The sequence below is a fragment of the Patiria miniata genome, unplaced genomic scaffold, assembly GCF_015706575.1.
Source record: "Patiria miniata isolate m_02_andy unplaced genomic scaffold, ASM1570657v1 HiC_scaffold_16, whole genome shotgun sequence".
Taxonomy (NCBI): Eukaryota; Metazoa; Echinodermata; class Asteroidea; order Valvatida; family Asterinidae; genus Patiria; species Patiria miniata.
The window spans coordinates 11,670,786-11,688,301 of NW_024037054.1; the positions used below are offsets into that span (position 1 = coordinate 11,670,786).

Consider the following 17,516-nt stretch of genomic DNA (forward strand, 5'->3'; position numbering starts at 1 on the left):
TTTATTTTTGGGGGGGGAGGGGGGGGGGGAGGGGGGGGGAAGGAGGGGGAGAACTTACACATCCTGAGAGAGGGTCGTAGAATCGCTGGACAAGCTGCACTGTGGTGCTCTTGCCACATCCACTGCTTCCGACCAATGCTACGGTTTGACCTCGCTTGACCTCTAGGTTCAAACCATTCAGGACCTAACAAAATCCATTGATCAAACATTAAACTTTTATAAGATGGAATTTTGCGTCAGGGTGATATGAATCAAATGATTGGTTTTGCCCTTCATCGAGTGGTAAGACATCTGCACTAGAAAACAGGAGGTCGTGGGTTTGAGTCCCACCCGAGTGATTTTTTCCAACTTTCACTCGGGAGGTAACACGCTGAGTATACAGTGTTTAAACGTCGGTGAAGGGCAAAACCTATAATTTGATTAAACTTTTAATTAAAATAAGAATGAATCCTTCAAATTCCAACACCAGAAGACGGCTGTCAGGTAACAATTTCTGCAGAGCGGGGTTGATTATTAAAGGGAGGGTAGACTATTTGTCAGTGCATTTTTGTTTGTTTTAAGCAACAAAAGTGCTCAAAATCCAAAGACGGGTTCTTAATTAACAACTAAACCTGATGAAGTTTTAGCTCTGTGAATGCTTTATATTCCGAGGAAAACAATATTCTAGGATCTCGAATTCATTTCAAAACTTGCCTAGTCAGATTTTGAATTGCACTCGAAATCAGCATCTGAAACACGTTCTCATTCAGCTGACTGCAGCTATGCGACGTCACGCACTGAACCGACAAATAATAGCTACGGTTGCGCGCATCCATTCCCGGACTCACCCAATAACATACCAAAGCTACTGATGGAAATTACCACAAGTGTGTCACATGACACATCTTTGGAAATGACCTTCTGTTATTGTTTTCTTCATAATGACAGCATGCCAGAAGGAATAATTTCACAGGGAGTTTAGTGTCATTACTATCTTTAAACCAATTAAGCTTTTTAACAATAATAAGTTACCTTTTGGAAATGATCTCCTCTACCTTTAAAACAAAACCAAAGTTTTCAAGATGGGGGAAATAATGCTCCGATGCAGTTTTGAGGAGGCAACCCAATAGAAAAGAAATATTTAAAAAGTCTAAATAAGTACTCTTTAGATATTTTTACCGTTGTGTCAGGTCTGGACGGGTAGCAGAAGTGGACATTCTCAAACGTGATGTCCCCCGTCAGTGAGTCTGGTTTCAGACCCAGATCTGATGAATTGTCTATATCCGGAACCTTCAAAGAGGGAATATATTTAACTTAGGGCAAATATATAAAGGTAAATATAAAGAGGTAAGGGGAATAGTTGAAGTGTGGGGGGAAGTACAAGCAGACTAGTGTCTTGTTTCGGACCAAGCTCAATATCCGGAACAAATAAGGTACATATTCCATAGGGGAATATTCTTAAGGAAAGTATAAACTAGTATACAATATTTATTGAAGAGGTATTTGTGAGGAAGAATAATGGGCTTCTTTTCTTTTTGTAAATCTTTACCAAATTCTTACTATTCTTCCCTTCTTTTGTTTGGTTTTAGTCCGTTAATTTTTGGAATTTGTTTGCTTTTTCAGGTTTTTGCTGGTTTTTTTTGTCTTTTGTTTCGGGGTTTCAATGTTTACGCAGTTTTGGTTGTTGGATCCTATTTCTCAGTTCATTGCTATTTTCTAAGCATTTGGTGGGGTTTTTTTTTTGGAGGGGGGGGGTTGGGGTGGGGGGACTTCTGGGTTTACCTGGTCAATAATCTCCCAGATGGTGCTTGCCGCTCCCCTGGCTGTGATGAAGTCAGTGATGTAGGGCGTTCCCTGGCCGAGGGAGAAGGCACCGAACAGGATCCCAAGAAAACACTTTAGAAAAACAAGAAAACAATTTCATGGCATAATTGATGATCAGGGTACTAGTCTCATGGACCTACCATTGAAACATGGAAACAGTGCTTAGCAAACATGATACATCACATGACGCATCACATGATGCATTATGCTTGTGATTGGATGTCAGCTGATTTTTGCTTTAGCATGTTAATTTGCTAAGTGATATTTTCTGCTTCAGGAAATTAGCCCCAGTGGTGAAGACTATTTCATGCGTACTGAAATGACATCTGTCAAGTAAAGTTCTATTTCACACGTACCACAATGATATCTCCCGGGCTCAGTTCACCAGAAAGGAACAGAGTTGAACCATACCTGTAAAAAAGAAGAAATCAAGAAACAAAAAAAAATTGTTTTTTTAGACTTTTTTTAAAAGTTTTCCTTTAACGTTAATAAGGTACCAAAAAAATTATTAAATAGGGTCCTCCCACTGACCCACATCAAGGAACCGGAAAGTCAGTGTCGCCATTGTAGTAGGCAAAGATCGTATAGCACACTCCACAATAGGTAGTAAGCAAACCTTTAAAACTGTGATAGTCGTGATCCAACTTACCAGAAAGCTAAGGCGTACGTGCCGTAGAAGTTGAAGTAAAACACACCGATCAGTCCCGCTTGTACGGTGTCTTTTTTCATCGATTGCTTCTTAGCACCATGCAGTTTTTCGGTGTACCTACCCAGAATGCAAATCAAAATGTAATTTCACTATGGGAAAACTGACAAAGTATGTTTGTACTGAAAAAACAGATTCTCTATTCGTTTCAAGACCTTTTGGATTTTCTCAGAGCTTTTTGTTTTGTCATAAACATTTGGTTCTTGAAATAATCTTTTGGTTCTTTTTAGAACCATTCAGATTTTTTTTCTGTTTTTGGTACTTTCCAAAGACTTTTTGTTCTTTTCAAAATCTTTTGATCCCTTATAGTCTCAGAGCTTCTCTGTTCTGTTCAATTCTTTTTTTAGAGCCTTGTGCTTTTGTCGTAAACATTTGGTTCTCTAAAGAATCTTTCGGTTCTTGTAAGAACCGGTTCAGAATTTGTATGTCAATGGTTCTTTCCAGAGACTTTTTATTCTTTTTAAAACCTTTTTGATTCTCTGTTCATTTTTAGACTTTTCAGTTTTTCTCAGAGCCTTGTGCTTTTGTCATAAATGTTTGGTTCTTTAAAGAATCTTTCGGTTCTTTTTAGAACCGTTCAAGTTCCATTCAGAGACTTTTCATAACCTACCTGTCCAGTCCTTTCTTTTCACCCCCGAATGCTGCCACTGTTCTGATGGATGACAGAATTTCTTCCGCGATGGCTCCGGCCTTAGCGTAAGCATTCAAAGCATTCTGGGCCAGCTTTCGAATCAGCTACGAAAACGAAAACGAAAAAAGGAAAAACCTTAAATCAAATCTTAATCCTTCCCAAATCGTTTAAAATCTGCAAAATCTGGCTTAACAACCCTTGAAAGTTGGGCGAGTAACGAAATATATTTACAGTACGACTACTCAAAAATTTCCTAAGGCCCCCCAAAAAGTCTCCGGTTTCTGGTGTGCTCGCGCGTCGCCGTAGCCATGTGCATCGGCAAAATGAAAAAGGTGTTTTTTTTAATGAAAGATGTCTCAAAACCGCCAAACTCACTGGTTTGACTGGAATCCTGCTGCTGCACAATTTTAACATGTTTTTAGATGGGGTTATGATCGAGAATAAGCTTTATGTGGCCTCTCTGGACTCACATATATTTGCACTAAGTTTAGCCGGGCACCATTTGCAGTCATCAGCCAACAATTGAAGAAAAAAAAGCGGTAAGAAAAAAAAAAAGCCGCATCCCCGCACCACTTTTTGGGCAAACTCCATACCAGAAACCGGAGACTTTTTTTGGGGGGGGGGCCTAATGGCACTAAGTTTTTTCATGCTTTTTTCCCACCATGAGTAATCGCTTTATTATTTTTACAATTGTCTAGTCCATAAAGCTTTCTTGAACCCTTGTAATTTTCCAGCTTTTTAAAAAAATAATTGATTTTGTTATTTGGAGTTTTTAATTAGAGCAAAAAAAATTAAGGAGCTTAACATTTTTCACAGTGAACGGAACATTGGGATTTCTAGGAATATATTTTGAACAAATCAGACTTTGTCCTTTTATCATTTTGTTTTCATTATCTAGCCAAAGTCGGTGTCAAAATGAGCTCCTTAGCTCAGGTCGAGTGGTAAGACGTCTGCACCAGAAAGCAGGAGGTTGTGGGTTCGAGTCCCACCCGAGTGATTTTTCCAACTTTCACTCGGGAGGTAACACACTGAGTATACAGTGTTTTTATATGTCGGTGAACGGCAAAACCTACTTTGATTTACATCACCCCGACACAAAATTCCATCTTATGAATAGTTTATGCGGTACCCGCTGCTATGTACATGAGATTAGAACCAGCCAACCGATCTCCTTAGCTCAGGTCAAGTGGTAATACGTCTGCACTAGAAAGCAGGAGGTTGTGGGTTCGAGTCCCACCCGAGTGATTTTTCCAACTTTCACTCGGGAGGTAACACACTGAGTATACAGTGTTTATATGTCGGTGAACGGCAAAACCTACTTTGATTTACATCACCCCGACGCAAAATTCTATCTTATGAGTAGAATGAGTTTGCTAGGGATGGTAGATAGAAGAACAAAGAAGACAAAAAAATTTACAAAAACAAAAACAGTTGGCTTACCCTGACACCGAGAGCAATGGAAGGCACCATGATGACAATGGCAACAGCCAAGATGACGAGCGTCAGCTTCCAGGATTTGGTGAATCCTAACGCGATGCCTCCAACGCAGGTCCCCATGTACTGCAACAGCAGGCCAAGCTTGTCGCCGAATCCGTTCCGGATTTTGTCAACGTCCCTGCAGAAGAGAAAAAAAATATTGGTCAAACAGTGAATTTTAATCGTGGGCCAATGAGATCGTGACTTTTTGGTCGGGTGACCACGGTAGCTCGGTCAATCTTGGTCACAATCTTATTCTAAATGTACAAAAAATTAAAAGTGGGCGGGGCTTATGGTAAAAAGAAGGCGGGGCTTATGGACAAAGGTAGGTGGGGCTTTATATGGTCAAAGGTGGGTGGGGCTTTATATGGTCAAAGGTGGGTGGGGCTTTATATGATCAAAGGTGGGTGGGGCTTTATATGGTCAAAGGTGGGTGGGGCTTATGGTCAAAGGTGGGTGGGGCTTTATATGGTCATAGGTGGGTGGGGCTTATGGTCAAAGGTGGGTGGGATTTATGGTCAAAGGTGGGTGGGGCTTACGTCCAAAGGTGGGTGGGCTTACTGTCAAAGGTGGGCGGGGCTTATGGCAAATGTTGGTAATGGTTAAAAGGTTGCTGACGCTCAGAGGTGTAAAAAACAGGCGTGTTTTGTACTTCAAAAATCAACGATAACAAACTCACTCTGACACTCGAGTGGTCAGCTCGCCGGCCTTGTGGGTGTCGAACCACGCAATCTCCTGCCGGACGATGGCCTGATAGAACCGGAGCCGGATCTTGTGGATCTGACGCTCGGCCGACAGGTTCCACAGCATGTTCTGCAGGTAGGCCACTACCATGATAATGCCGCCCAGAATGGCGTAGTAGCCGGAGAAGTTGACGATGATGGAAACGTCAAAGAACGGGCAGCTAATGTGAGGGAAGGAGAAAAATACGAACTTTTCCTCCTCTGGTAAACACGCTTTGATTAATCAAGAGTAAAACAGCTAAACAAGGCTAAAGATGAAAGTAAGCATCTGTAACTTCCATTTCGTTTTGTTGAGCGCCCTCATTATTTCAGGCATGGATCTACTTAAGCTTAACTCCTGTGCAAGCGCAACATGAGGTTGGAATTATACTCACTCAGCTGATCCCGCAGTTCGGTTCTGGTTCATAGCGTATGTCTGTTGGCCGACATCGATGAACGAGTCGGTCACCCTGCCGAAGAAGAAGAGGACCAATGGAAGGGCTATGCCCTGGGCAAACGACAAGACGATGGCGAGGACGATGAGCAAGATCTCAAAGGGACCGGCAAACCGGAACTACAGGGAAACGAAAGAGAACATTAATTAATGAAAAAAAAATTTAAAATTACATCTTGCAGTTCCCTCAAGAGGTAGTAGTGATCTTGCAGTGCCCTCAGCAGTGATAATACAGCGCGTTCTAGAGGAAGCAGTGATCTTGAAGCGCCCTCTAGAGGAAGCAGTAAATCTTGCAGCGCCCTCTAGAGGTAGCAGTGATCTTGCAGCGCCCTCTTAAGGTAGCAGTGGCCTTGCCACGTCCTCTTGAGGGAAGAGTGATCTTGTGGTGCCCTCTAGTGGTAGCAATTTTTCTATAGCGCCCTCTAGAGTGCAGCACACTCTTGACAGCCTCGACTCCATGGGCGCGTGCGCGTTCCTTCACTAACCCCTGGCTGTGATGTACACATAAACGATGCTGACTGGCTATTGAGAGCGTACTGCGCGGGCATTTCGAAGATTGCACGCCGGGCGCGCCCACCATGCACTCGCGTACTTTGCACGTCACGTCACGTACGAATATTCAAAACTGCGTGATGCCTGTACGATATGGATTATGGCAGCCTCGTTTTTCGCTATAAAAAAACCTGTATCTGCAGTTGTAAAGGGACGAATGGGGTACGTACCTTTAATACAAATCTTTGCTAATTAACGCAACGTCCAAACCTTATGTTTGAAAGCATTGATTCTTCAAAAACACAACTTTCAACATTTTAAAGATGGCGTCGGCGCGTAAAACGGATAAACTGCAGCCTAATTATAATGTGCCATATTTTGACACATTTAAATTACACAATTCCAGGGGTTGAGATCGCGCAAGGCATGATGGGAAACAACATGGCGCAGCAAGATCTCGTACCCATGGGAACGAGGTTGCACTCTTGAGGAAGCTGTGATCTTGTGGCGCCCTCTAGAGGAAGCCAAGATCCTGTGTGTCGCCCTCTAGAGGTAGCAGTGATTTTTAAGCACAGTTTAGATGTAGCAGTGAAAGTTAAGGACCCTTTTCAGGAAAAGCGCATATAAGACGCCCCCTAGAGGCTAGATTAGACCATCCTACTCACCAGCTGGAGCGAGCTGACTTGTCTGGTCTTCATTTCCACCTCCACCACTCGTCCCTCCATCTCCTCATAGCCTTCCACCGCCTCCTTCATCTCGATTTCCGTATCCTTGGCAACTACAGCATCATCCACCACGTTTTCATCCTCATGTGTTGGCTTTGGCACATTGCCATTCTCTGGTACTGGTGGATTTAGATCTTTTTGAGAAAAGGAAAAAAAAAGAAGACAATTTCCTATTCCTGTTTCTTCAACAAAAATTGTTCCATTTCAGAATAACCAAAAAAGGGTGAATTGAATTAAATGCAAAGCCAACGGGCCTGAATCACCAAAAGGCTTGTATTTTGTCAGCTTCATGAACATGCGTTTATGTTCACTTAATTTTTTGGTTTGATTTGTAATGTTTAACTTCTTCAGTTAGTAGCCAACCAATTTTAAATTCTCACAATTCTGTCCTTGCTCTGGCCATGATTTGAATGCATGGAATTAACGTTTCGATATGTGTTTATTTGAATTGAGTGGTAATGGAATATGACAAACAAGTTAAGCTTCGGTTTAGAAATAAAAATCACAAAGTGAAAGCTTACGGACAAGATTTACCTTTTTCTTGATCCTCTGTCTTCTCGTCCGAGACTTCTTCTGCTTGATTGTCATTGTTGATGGCTCCGTTAGGCGATGGATCGTCCTCATCAACCGCCATGGTTAGATTTCAGGGCAGCCGACGTTCAATATGTTGTTCTCCAAAGCCTCTACCAGATTTCTGCAAGAATAATTGAGATTTTATCTTGTCAGTTGTCAGGAAGATCGGAGAGTTTGTAAATTGGAAAGCTGAGATACATGTAGAAACAGAATCACCAACAGGAAGACTTGTGTATCATTAATCCTTTGCTAGGGGGAAAGTTATCCATTATCGTTAATGATGAACAGACTAATAGTAATACACTGGGAGTGAACTATCACTAATTCACATCACAAGAAAACGTGGAACTGATCAGGTACCGTTACAAACAAACTGGGTCCCGCAATTATGCACTCACGTCTGATTTTACTTAAAGGCAAAGTAGATCATTTGCAGTGATCCAAAAAGTAACTAACAAAATTACTGTTGAAAAGCTTACTTGGTTTAAAGATAGTGACGGCACAAAACTCTATGTGAAATTGTTCTTTCTAGCATGCTGTCATTTTGAAGAGAATAAAAGAAGGCCATTTCCAAAGAGCGTCAAGTGACACATTTTTTTGAAATTTCCGTTACAAGTTGGTTTGTACATGTAATTTGGCGAATCCGTGATGGGTGTGGGCAAGCGTTGACACATGGTTGCTACTATTCGTTCGCTCAGTGTGTGACATCACTTAGCTGCAATCAGCCAAATGAGAATGTGACCCTTATTTTGGGCGCAATTCAAAACATGACTTGGTAACTTTTGAATAGAAACCGAGGTCCTATAATATTTTTTTCTCGGAATATAAGCCTACAGCATTCACAGAGCAAAAACTTCATCAGGTAGAGTTGTCAATTAAGCACCCATCTTGTGATTTTGAGCAATTTTGTAGCTTAAAACGAAAACAACAACAAATGACAAATGATCGATCTACCCTCCCTTTAAGCCATTAGGCGAACAGGGTAATGAAATGTGCATGAACCACAGGATGACATTAGCCAGATCATGGAGGAAGAAAATAGATAAACAACTTTAACATAATGAACTTAGCAATATGTCAATTTGGAGCTGTCAGGGGCCACTTACATGTACATTTTGTAAAAAGTACAAAATTTGAGCAAGCAAATCTGTTGTTTAGACAAAAGAGCTAACAAATAAAGTTCAACAGTGCATTCACACTAGTATAATGTACAGGAAAAGCATACTGTGTATACATTAATGTCCAACAGTATCCAATAAAAAATATTCATGACAGTAAAATTGGCTGTCAATACATAATTCATCTGAAGGCCGATGTTTCAGACTTGAATTAAGAAGTTTGGCATATCATTGTGTTGATTCCAGGGTTTAGCTCCATACCCGGTGAAAGGGGTTACGCAACTCCAGATCCTTTGTCAAATTAGGGTCGTCTGTACTGCAAAGCCCCATGGCTTCAAGTGGTAAGCTCTCAGCTAGACAAAGACTGCCACAGCTAGTGTTTGAGCATGGTTTGAGTAATAAAGGGGCCGGCAGTCGGATGGATGAACTGAATACCGTATTTGTCTGTCTCACAATTCATGTCAGAGATGACTGTGCAGTTTCACTTAGGGTCACCTTCAAGCACAAAGCAGTATTTACATGTACAGAGTATCGCAGAGCTCTGAACACCCTAAGTACTGCCTGAAAAATCGGGCGATTCGCAATGCTGCACTCCACCAAGAGTTTGCCATGGAGAGTCCATTTTTCAAGTTTACAGTCGACAAAACACGGCCCATTTGAATCTGTGTCAGTAGACAACTTAGGCTAAGCTGTTAAGGATTTGGGCATAGCGTTCGTCCGCCTTACAAAAAAAATGACATTGATAAAAAGAAAAGGGCAAACGTATGAATAATCAAATCATACGTGGACGAAACTACCGACCGGAAAAACCCACAATTTCAAATGTCCCGTGCTGCGAATTTGTCGGCCATCTCCCACAATGCACTGGGAAAAATGAACTCTTCGTGATTTTTAGAACACAGTTTCAAAGACAATTTCAAAAACAATCACGGGAAATAGTGCATTTTGCAGGCATGACTTTGCGTGAATGCTTTTTCTGATTCTTTGGCTATATTATAGCAAAAAAATTCAGAAAAAGTATTTCATGCACGCAATAGGAAGTCAAAAAAAGAGAAACCTCCAATCTTTTCAAGACTCTGTGTGGACAGGGCTGTGTTTTTCAATTTTAAACGGCTACAAGAGAAGTTAAGAGAAAAGAAAAATGAAGGAAATCAGCTGATCCGAGGAAACGTTGCCTGCCGGAGTATTGAGGGAAATGGAAGCTCCTTTTTTTTTTATTACACGTACGTGATACAGTACCTTTAATTTCATGTGATTAATGAATAATACAGATATTGTTGATATTAGAGCCATGGTCTTTATATGTACAAGTAGTTCCAGTGTTTTCACTTCTGGTAATGATTAATAGACCCCTACGTCAGCAAGCAATCACGTCTGAGAGTGCAACGCAGTCACGAGAGCGCATAATTACATGTGGACTAAAGGCCGACAAATTTAACAATTTAGGTTTACATCTTTGTATTAACTTTGCTAAATTTTCTCCTATCTCAGACATTGTGTTAATCTTAATTCAATGGATCAAAAAAATTCAGGCGGCCTGATGTTCTGATCTTAACAAGATCCTCCTCTTAGGCAAGAACAGAACCAGTAAATTTAATGGACTGTTAAAAATAGTATATTACAAAAGCAGCGCAGTTACAGATAATGGCAGTTCCACAATGTTGGACACGTGCATTTTGGACAATTCAACAGTGTGCGTAATAATAGTTATTATCATAAAGTAGATTTTATTTCTGATAAAAAATTATCAATTAGTTTATATTGATTTAGAAAGGAAATTATTCATCCAAACATAGTAGAAATTTGCTCAAAACACCATAGTGTCAGACGTACTCAGACGAATCAGGTTTTTTTGTGCATCCATTTTTATAAAAACTGTGATGTGTTTGGACTTGTAGCAATCTTTTTCCTGTTTGTAGTTTCATCACGTACTAATACTCGCAATTCATGGCAAAACATGTTTTTGTTTGATTGCGACTTACAGAAATGGCATTTATTATACGGGTGTCGGCTGCACATGTACATTATTGGTGTCGGACGTACACGTCTGAAATTACAGACGTAGAAAATATAATAAAAGTTAATTACTCCCACGACAGCCTTCATGGAGCCGCTTAAAACAAAAACTGCTTACCAAATCTATGCATTACCTCACAAGCAATATACACTGCATGACACTTTGGTTGGTGGCATGTTTCTGCTAAACAAATTTACTTTTTGTGCTTAGCCATATGTGCTCTGACCCTCGGTTTGTGAATAATGAATATTATCAACAAACAAAACAACTTCCAAAAATAAGCATTCTTAACAGTTTAATGGATCAAGAGTTATTTGAGCAAAGCAAAAAGACAATTTACACTGTACACTGAGATGTCAAAAAAAAAAGCTAGAGAAAAAAAACCAGGCTGTGTTTGCCCAGTTCTTTTAGGCCATCCTTAGGTCAACTAAATTGCGACGACACAGAGCGGTTGGCCACTGACTTTTCCTGGATCAAGCTGCACCTGAGCTACGCCCTTCAGGAACATTTCAGCTGCCGATTTGTTTTTCGACCAGAGTGTAACTGGGATAATTTTTAGACGATCAGCATCAGTCCGCGCTCAAAACAATCACAGCCATTCCATGGTGACTCGCGTGACATTTGAACAAAATGTAAAGTTTTAATGCATTACTGTTGTTAACCTGGCATTTATTCAACTCAAATTAGCATGTATTTGAGTCAGGGCATTGTGAATTTATGGTTTAGTCTTTATATGATTACTTTAAAATCGCTATTTTTTCATGTATCACAGTTTCTTTGACGTGACTCGCATGACAGGATAGAAAAAGGGATTTTTGACATCCCTTGATTCAAATAGCTTTTCCTATGGATCTACCAGTGTTCTAAAAATTATTCTTACAGAACTTAGAACTTAATACCCTCACCCAATACATGCGTAAGTTGTATTGTGCCAAATATCCCTTGTTGTAAGAAATGGCCTGAAGAAAATGTGACTCGCGTGACACAAATTCGTGACTCGCGTGACACAGTAGCTTTTCACTTTCACATTATAACTGTAATTTTAGTATAACGAATCAAATCATAATATTATATTAATAAAAATGATTTACCTGTGAATACCTTATGAAAGAGTGTGAAAACTGCTATTTATCCCTTTACTTTGGCAAATGTTGGGGGTGGAAATCTGGTTTAAACACAATATCCTTAACAATGACATAGAGAGAAAAAAATGTTTTGGAATTTTAGTTACGAAGTGATGTCATCAATCCACGGGTGATTATTTCAGGAAAACAGTTGTAATTCTTGGTCATGTAGAGTCACAGTTTCCTTAAATGGTAAGATCGAGCTGCAATTAATGATGCAGTTGTATCGGAATGTATACAGTACAGTTGAATCTCGTTTGTACAAACTCTGTTAATACAAAATTCTGGTTATAACAAACATAAAGCCTTAGTCCCGACTGTGCATTTATGTGCACAATGAATGGGACTGATGTTCCTCTTAGTACAAAATTCTGATATAACAAACAATTTGGCTAGGTCCGAACGAGTTTGTATTAACGAGACTCGACTGTATATACATTTGTAAAAAACTGATTCAATTTCTTGTTACATAACTAATGCTTTTAAAGACTTAATTCGAATTCTATAATTTAATAGGGCCTATGGCATTGTTTCTTTGTATTACATGTAAATGAAACATTCCTGGCTTGTGACCAGGCGCGGATCCAGAGGTGTTTTTTGGCGAGTCAACCCCCCCCCCCAGCTCTGTCAAAAAAAAATTCTCATACAAATTCCTGAACAATAAGTGCGTGACACCCCCAAAAACATTATACTGGTCTAATGTCCGCCTGTTCAAAATACGGTACACCATTCTGTAATGTGTTAATAATCGTCGAATTTGAACAGCGCCCCTGATTGAAATTGGTACCAGCCCCCCCCCCCCTCCCCCCCCCCCCCCCCCCCCCAGTTTTTTATTTTACGGAAGCGAGTGTCCAGAGAAAAAAAAAGTGTGTACATTTCAAATTTTTTGGCTGATGAACCCCCCCCCCCCTGCGAAAATTCCTGGATCCACCCCTGGTGACTCGCGTGACATACATCATATGTGACTCGCGTGACATTCTTGAGATAGTTTTTTCTACAAGGAATGTAGAGCAAATAAGAATATTCATACTTTTATTGATAGACCACATCTATTTCATTTACAAATATGAAACACTAGCTGAATCCCTCTCTAGTTATTAAGTAATCTGAAAAAAAGTCCTTTTTTTGTGACTCGCGTGACATATTTTTGAGGGTGTTTTCACGATGAAATAGTGGGAAAATACTGAAGACATTTCGAAAAATTCTCAATGTTTTATCAAATAGACTGGAATAGCTACCAAATGTATGCAGATAAAGCACAATCTTATGAATGAGCTTCAATTACTTCCTCAGTTTGTGATTTATACCCCTGACCCTCCGTTTCGCCCGCAACATTCATCCATGTTCAGGAGGCTGAAATTTTAATTCAAATGATTTATTTTAAAAAATCTTTTGAGATTTAGACGGTTTCAATATTCCTCTTATCAAATATAACTGACAAAAATTTATTCCTTTCACTTCAATTTTTGAGTTTGGTGATGACCCTTACATGGAATGGCTGATCAACAGACTCAAAAGTAGACAAATGTCAACTTTTGTGCCGCAGCAGAAAGTGTTCTCTACAGGCGGGAATTAATCGCAGCCAACATGTGCGAAGTTACGACGTTGTGCGCGCATCGGGTATTCAGATCATCTAATTTCATTGTATGCGACAATCAGCATGCGGCAAAAATGGTCGAACGAATAGACGTGGCCGCGTAAGATCGCTTGATTGTTATCAAAAAGCGCACCGCCATTTTGAAGACGTCACACGATAGATGCTAAGGAATCGTGGTCATGTTGTTGGTGACGTGAGCATGGGTGAGATCATTTTGTGTCAAGATGCTGCTTGTTTCACGAGAAAACACGATTTTTCAGTTTTGTGACCTTATTTTCTGCTGCACTGACGGTTCCACAGTGGCGTAAGCAAATCGCAGGTCTGGGGGAGATGATGAAAAACGGCCACAATGTTCTTTTAAACGTTCAAGTTGCGTGGTTTTGTTTGTCAAAAGCCACTTTGTAGCAAGATTTGAGAGCAACCATCAGAAAAAATCACTCAACTTTGAAACATTATAAAACAAAACTACTTGATCAGAACTGAAACAGACTGCAAGTATGGAGAAATAACTCACTGCTACAATAAACAGAAATACCTACACACTCAATCTAAACAATATCAGACCATAACAAAAACGAATTGCCTGGAAGTACTCGGCAAAGCTAGCTGGTACGAGCAACTGTGGTATAGGTCAAGGAAACCCGTTCTTTGGCCTCAATTTTACGTGAAAAGGCCTCAGGCTCACAGATTGTTCATTTGAGCGGAACACAAAGCTATGTATACATGTGTGGAGTGCTTTTATCCCTAATACGGATTGAATGAAAGTTTCCTCAACACAAGGGCCTTTTATGTGCAAAACACACACCCCCAACCAGCCTCCCTCATAAAAAAATGAACTTTTGCCTACATCTGCATTTACACACGTAACACACATTGTTAGGCCGAGTTAAAAAATTAAGTAGTTTCTCGTGCAGTCTTTTTTTTTTAAATGAGGTGAGCAGGGACTTTTTCCTCCAAATAGATGGCAGATTTTCCAAGATAGAAGATGGATTCTGGAATTTTCTCTACTATTTTGCTGACACCAAAGAGTGTCAAAAGTAGGTCTACAATTTTGATAAAAACAAATAAGCAGAAAATAATAATAAATAATAATATTAATAATAAAAAAATAAAATAAAATAAAAATTAAAAAAATAATACAAAAAAATTAAATAATTGTGCTTATATAGCGCTTTCCATCGTATCAACGATCTCAAAAGAGCTTTACAATTATTAACCCGTTTATCAGGCCACGGGACCAGGCGGCAGCCGATATCAGCGCTCAATCGGTCCTCGACCCTCACAGGTACCCATTTATACCCCTGGGTGGAGAGAGGCAATTGTAGTTAAGTGCCTTACCCAAGGGCACAGACACCATGTTCCCAGTACAGTTTGAACCCACGCACCTTCGTACTTGAGTCAAACACCGTAACCACTGGACCATGGCGTTCTTAGTACATAAAAGGCAATATTGACAATGTACATGTGCAAAATGTATTGCAAATGTATGCATTAAAAAAAATTTTTTTTAAGAAAGTGGCCGTGAAAACAGGAAATGGGCAGGGATGAGAAACTGGTTTTTTTTTTTCACATGGCCTTATTGAAATTTTATCGATATTTGTTGCACAATCAACGAAACCACAGGAACTGATCCATTACCCAGCGCCATCAGAATTTGAGGATTTCCTTGTTTCAAAACAGCTCAAAATAAATTTAATTTGACCTTTCACACAGATACCGGTGCCTTGATGTGGCAGATGGTGTTGGTTTATTTACATTGACCTTTTACCTACACTTGGAAAATGCTATACTGAGTCCTTTCATACCCAATATTTCAACGCGTACTTCGTGCTATTGTAATGAGTCAATCGTCTGCAGATCCAGTGACAGGCTTTATTGTTACCCAATCTGATCTCATGCAGCCTGCATGACATCATCTGGGATGACATCATCTACACTGTCAAACTCTGCATGTTGCAAGGATATTCTGTGGTTTTCTTTCAAAATTTGGATCATGTCTGATGCAATGGATAGATGACATAATCTTGAATTGAAATATTCTTGGAAACCATGGTGTACACAAAGCCCCCCCCCCCCTAATTCAGTTCCCAATACACACAGTTCAGTAAAAACATTTATTGAATGTAATTTATTCATTCAAAGGTTTTATTTTCACCAATCATTAATACCACTTGACTCGTTCCAATTAAATTTTGTTGATGTTTTTGTATTGTTTCTGCTAGTCCGAGTATAAAATAGGACTCTACGAATCGCCTTTTTTTTTAACATTTGGACATGGTCGGGCGACAGTAGACTATTGCCCGACCATGTCCAAATGTTAGGCGATTTGTAGAATCCTAGTTACTCGGACTATGTTTCTGCCAAATGATGTTGAATTTTATTGGGGTACTGGTAAACATTGTGCTGTAATGCACAATTAAATAGCAGGCAATTTCAAAAAAAAAAAATTCAAGGCAGAAAATATTCATTTTTTAATTAAACTTTCTTATATCTGCAGTTAAGTTGGAGAAAATTAGCTTGGAATACCCAGTTCTTAGGCTCATGACACGAGAAATTTCCCATAAGCCTTAAACTATTCCAAATTCTAAGCTACCGGTACAGGAGAAAATACGAATTTGCGATGGAAATAAATACTTCTGAATTTCTCCAAACATAGAATGCATAATGGCAACGAACCAAGTATCGTACTTAAATTCTCCGCAGTGGCTATCGTTACGGCAGCCGTAACGCATTTCCCATTTTCTATTGTTGCGGTAGTACTGCAATTTTTATAAAAACATGAGAAGAAAATATAAAATTAGTAAGAAGGAAAAAAAGTGAATTTGAACGTTATGAAATTCGGACTTTATTTCCCTTTTAAAAAAAATCCTCCAATCCCTCAGGTTAGAAAAGGAAAAAAAATCGAGTGCAAAACTGAGATGCGAACCCGCAACCTGGCGGTGCAAAATCCTACCCTCTATCAACTGAGCTGTCGCACTGCTCGCTAAAACATGGGGAAACAAATAATTATATACCTGTGTGCGTATCAAAAAAGTATCGTAGAGGGCGCTAAACAACGGCTGCTGTAACGATAGCCACTTCGTAAATTCTCTCAACTTCAATCTGAAGCTAATGAAAATAAACATGTGCAGGAATAATAACGTTTTACATGTTAAATTTCATTCATAACTTAATTTTCATTTCATTCAAAAAATACCAAAAAAAACCAGTAACGGCTAGGCTCAACCTCAAGTCATGCAAGTGGAAACAATTTAATGAATTAAATCTTTAATAAATGAGAACTTAACTGAAAATACCTCTTCCGGACCTGGAGCCTGGACTGAAGGGAAGGATGTTTTATTTATCCGTTTCTTGAAGCAAATATTCGTGCCAGTGCTGTACGTGTTTCACCGACAACTGAAAATGTACCGAGTGTCAGACGGCAATGTTGCGCCAATATTCAACACGCACACCCTCGCCGGTGAAAGTGCTCCCGGCTCCGGCGTGTCCGGTGAGACAATGAAGTCCGCAGAAAACGATATTTCATGCACTCCTACCCCGTCCACAGTTCCTTCCCAAATGCTTGCAATCCGTGTGTGCCCTCCAGTAATCCCTGGTTACGTAAAAACCCTCACATAATATGATGAAATAAATCTCTGATTTCAGTTTTTGCGGAGAGTCATGACATCGACAATAGCTCCATGCATGGAGTAAATCTCCCGACGTGACGTGACTGGTCGACCGGCCGGTCAAATTTTTTAGTACCACAGTACTGCAGTATAGCGACCTCAACGGCAGTATGTGGACAGGCCGGCTGAACAGGAAATCGACTTGTCGTCTGCAACTAATTTTCACAAAATTGTTGTGCACAGAATTAGGCCTATGTCTTCTTTTATCTCCGTTCCTTTTGTTTTCAAGAAACGACAGTACAACATTACTGATGCTCTTTGTTCAAAATAAAACAGCATGATGACCTCCTTAACAACATAAAGAGGGAATTGGCTCAAATTAGTTTCAAATTAAAATTCACTTTTATTTTAACCCTTTTTGGAAGTGTTAGACGAAATGGTGCCCTTCACTAGCACTTCCCCTTTCAAAT

At 39.9% G+C, this 17,516-nt stretch overlaps 1 protein-coding gene across 4 annotated transcripts in view; it reads right to left on the bottom strand.

Annotated features, from left to right (window-relative positions):
• LOC119723009 (ATP-dependent translocase ABCB1-like) overlaps positions 1–17,181 on the bottom strand; it is a 38,253-nt gene extending 21,072 nt beyond the window's left edge. For 2 of the 4 annotated variants that reach the window (XM_038193473.1, XM_038193472.1), the window contains exons 1-12: positions 16,735–17,181; positions 7,544–7,703; positions 6,950–7,143; positions 5,734–5,912; positions 5,296–5,520; positions 4,581–4,755; positions 3,120–3,244; positions 2,453–2,569; positions 2,160–2,214; positions 1,762–1,875; positions 1,159–1,269; positions 59–184 (exon numbers count right to left, since the gene is read on the bottom strand). In XM_038193473.1, coding sequence (XP_038049401.1) covers positions 59–184; positions 1,159–1,269; positions 1,762–1,875; positions 2,160–2,214; positions 2,453–2,569; positions 3,120–3,244; positions 4,581–4,755; positions 5,296–5,520; positions 5,734–5,912; positions 6,950–7,143; positions 7,544–7,643 — 1,521 coding nt within the window. In that variant the 5' untranslated portion in view covers positions 7,644–7,703; positions 16,735–17,181. The remainder of the gene's footprint in view (positions 1–58; positions 185–1,158; positions 1,270–1,761; positions 1,876–2,159; positions 2,215–2,452; positions 2,570–3,119; positions 3,245–4,580; positions 4,756–5,295; positions 5,521–5,733; positions 5,913–6,949; positions 7,144–7,543; positions 7,704–16,734) is intronic. The other 2 variants (XM_038193470.1, XM_038193471.1) reach the window with 2 other exon arrangements.
• Between the last annotated feature and the right edge of the window lie 335 nt (positions 17,182–17,516).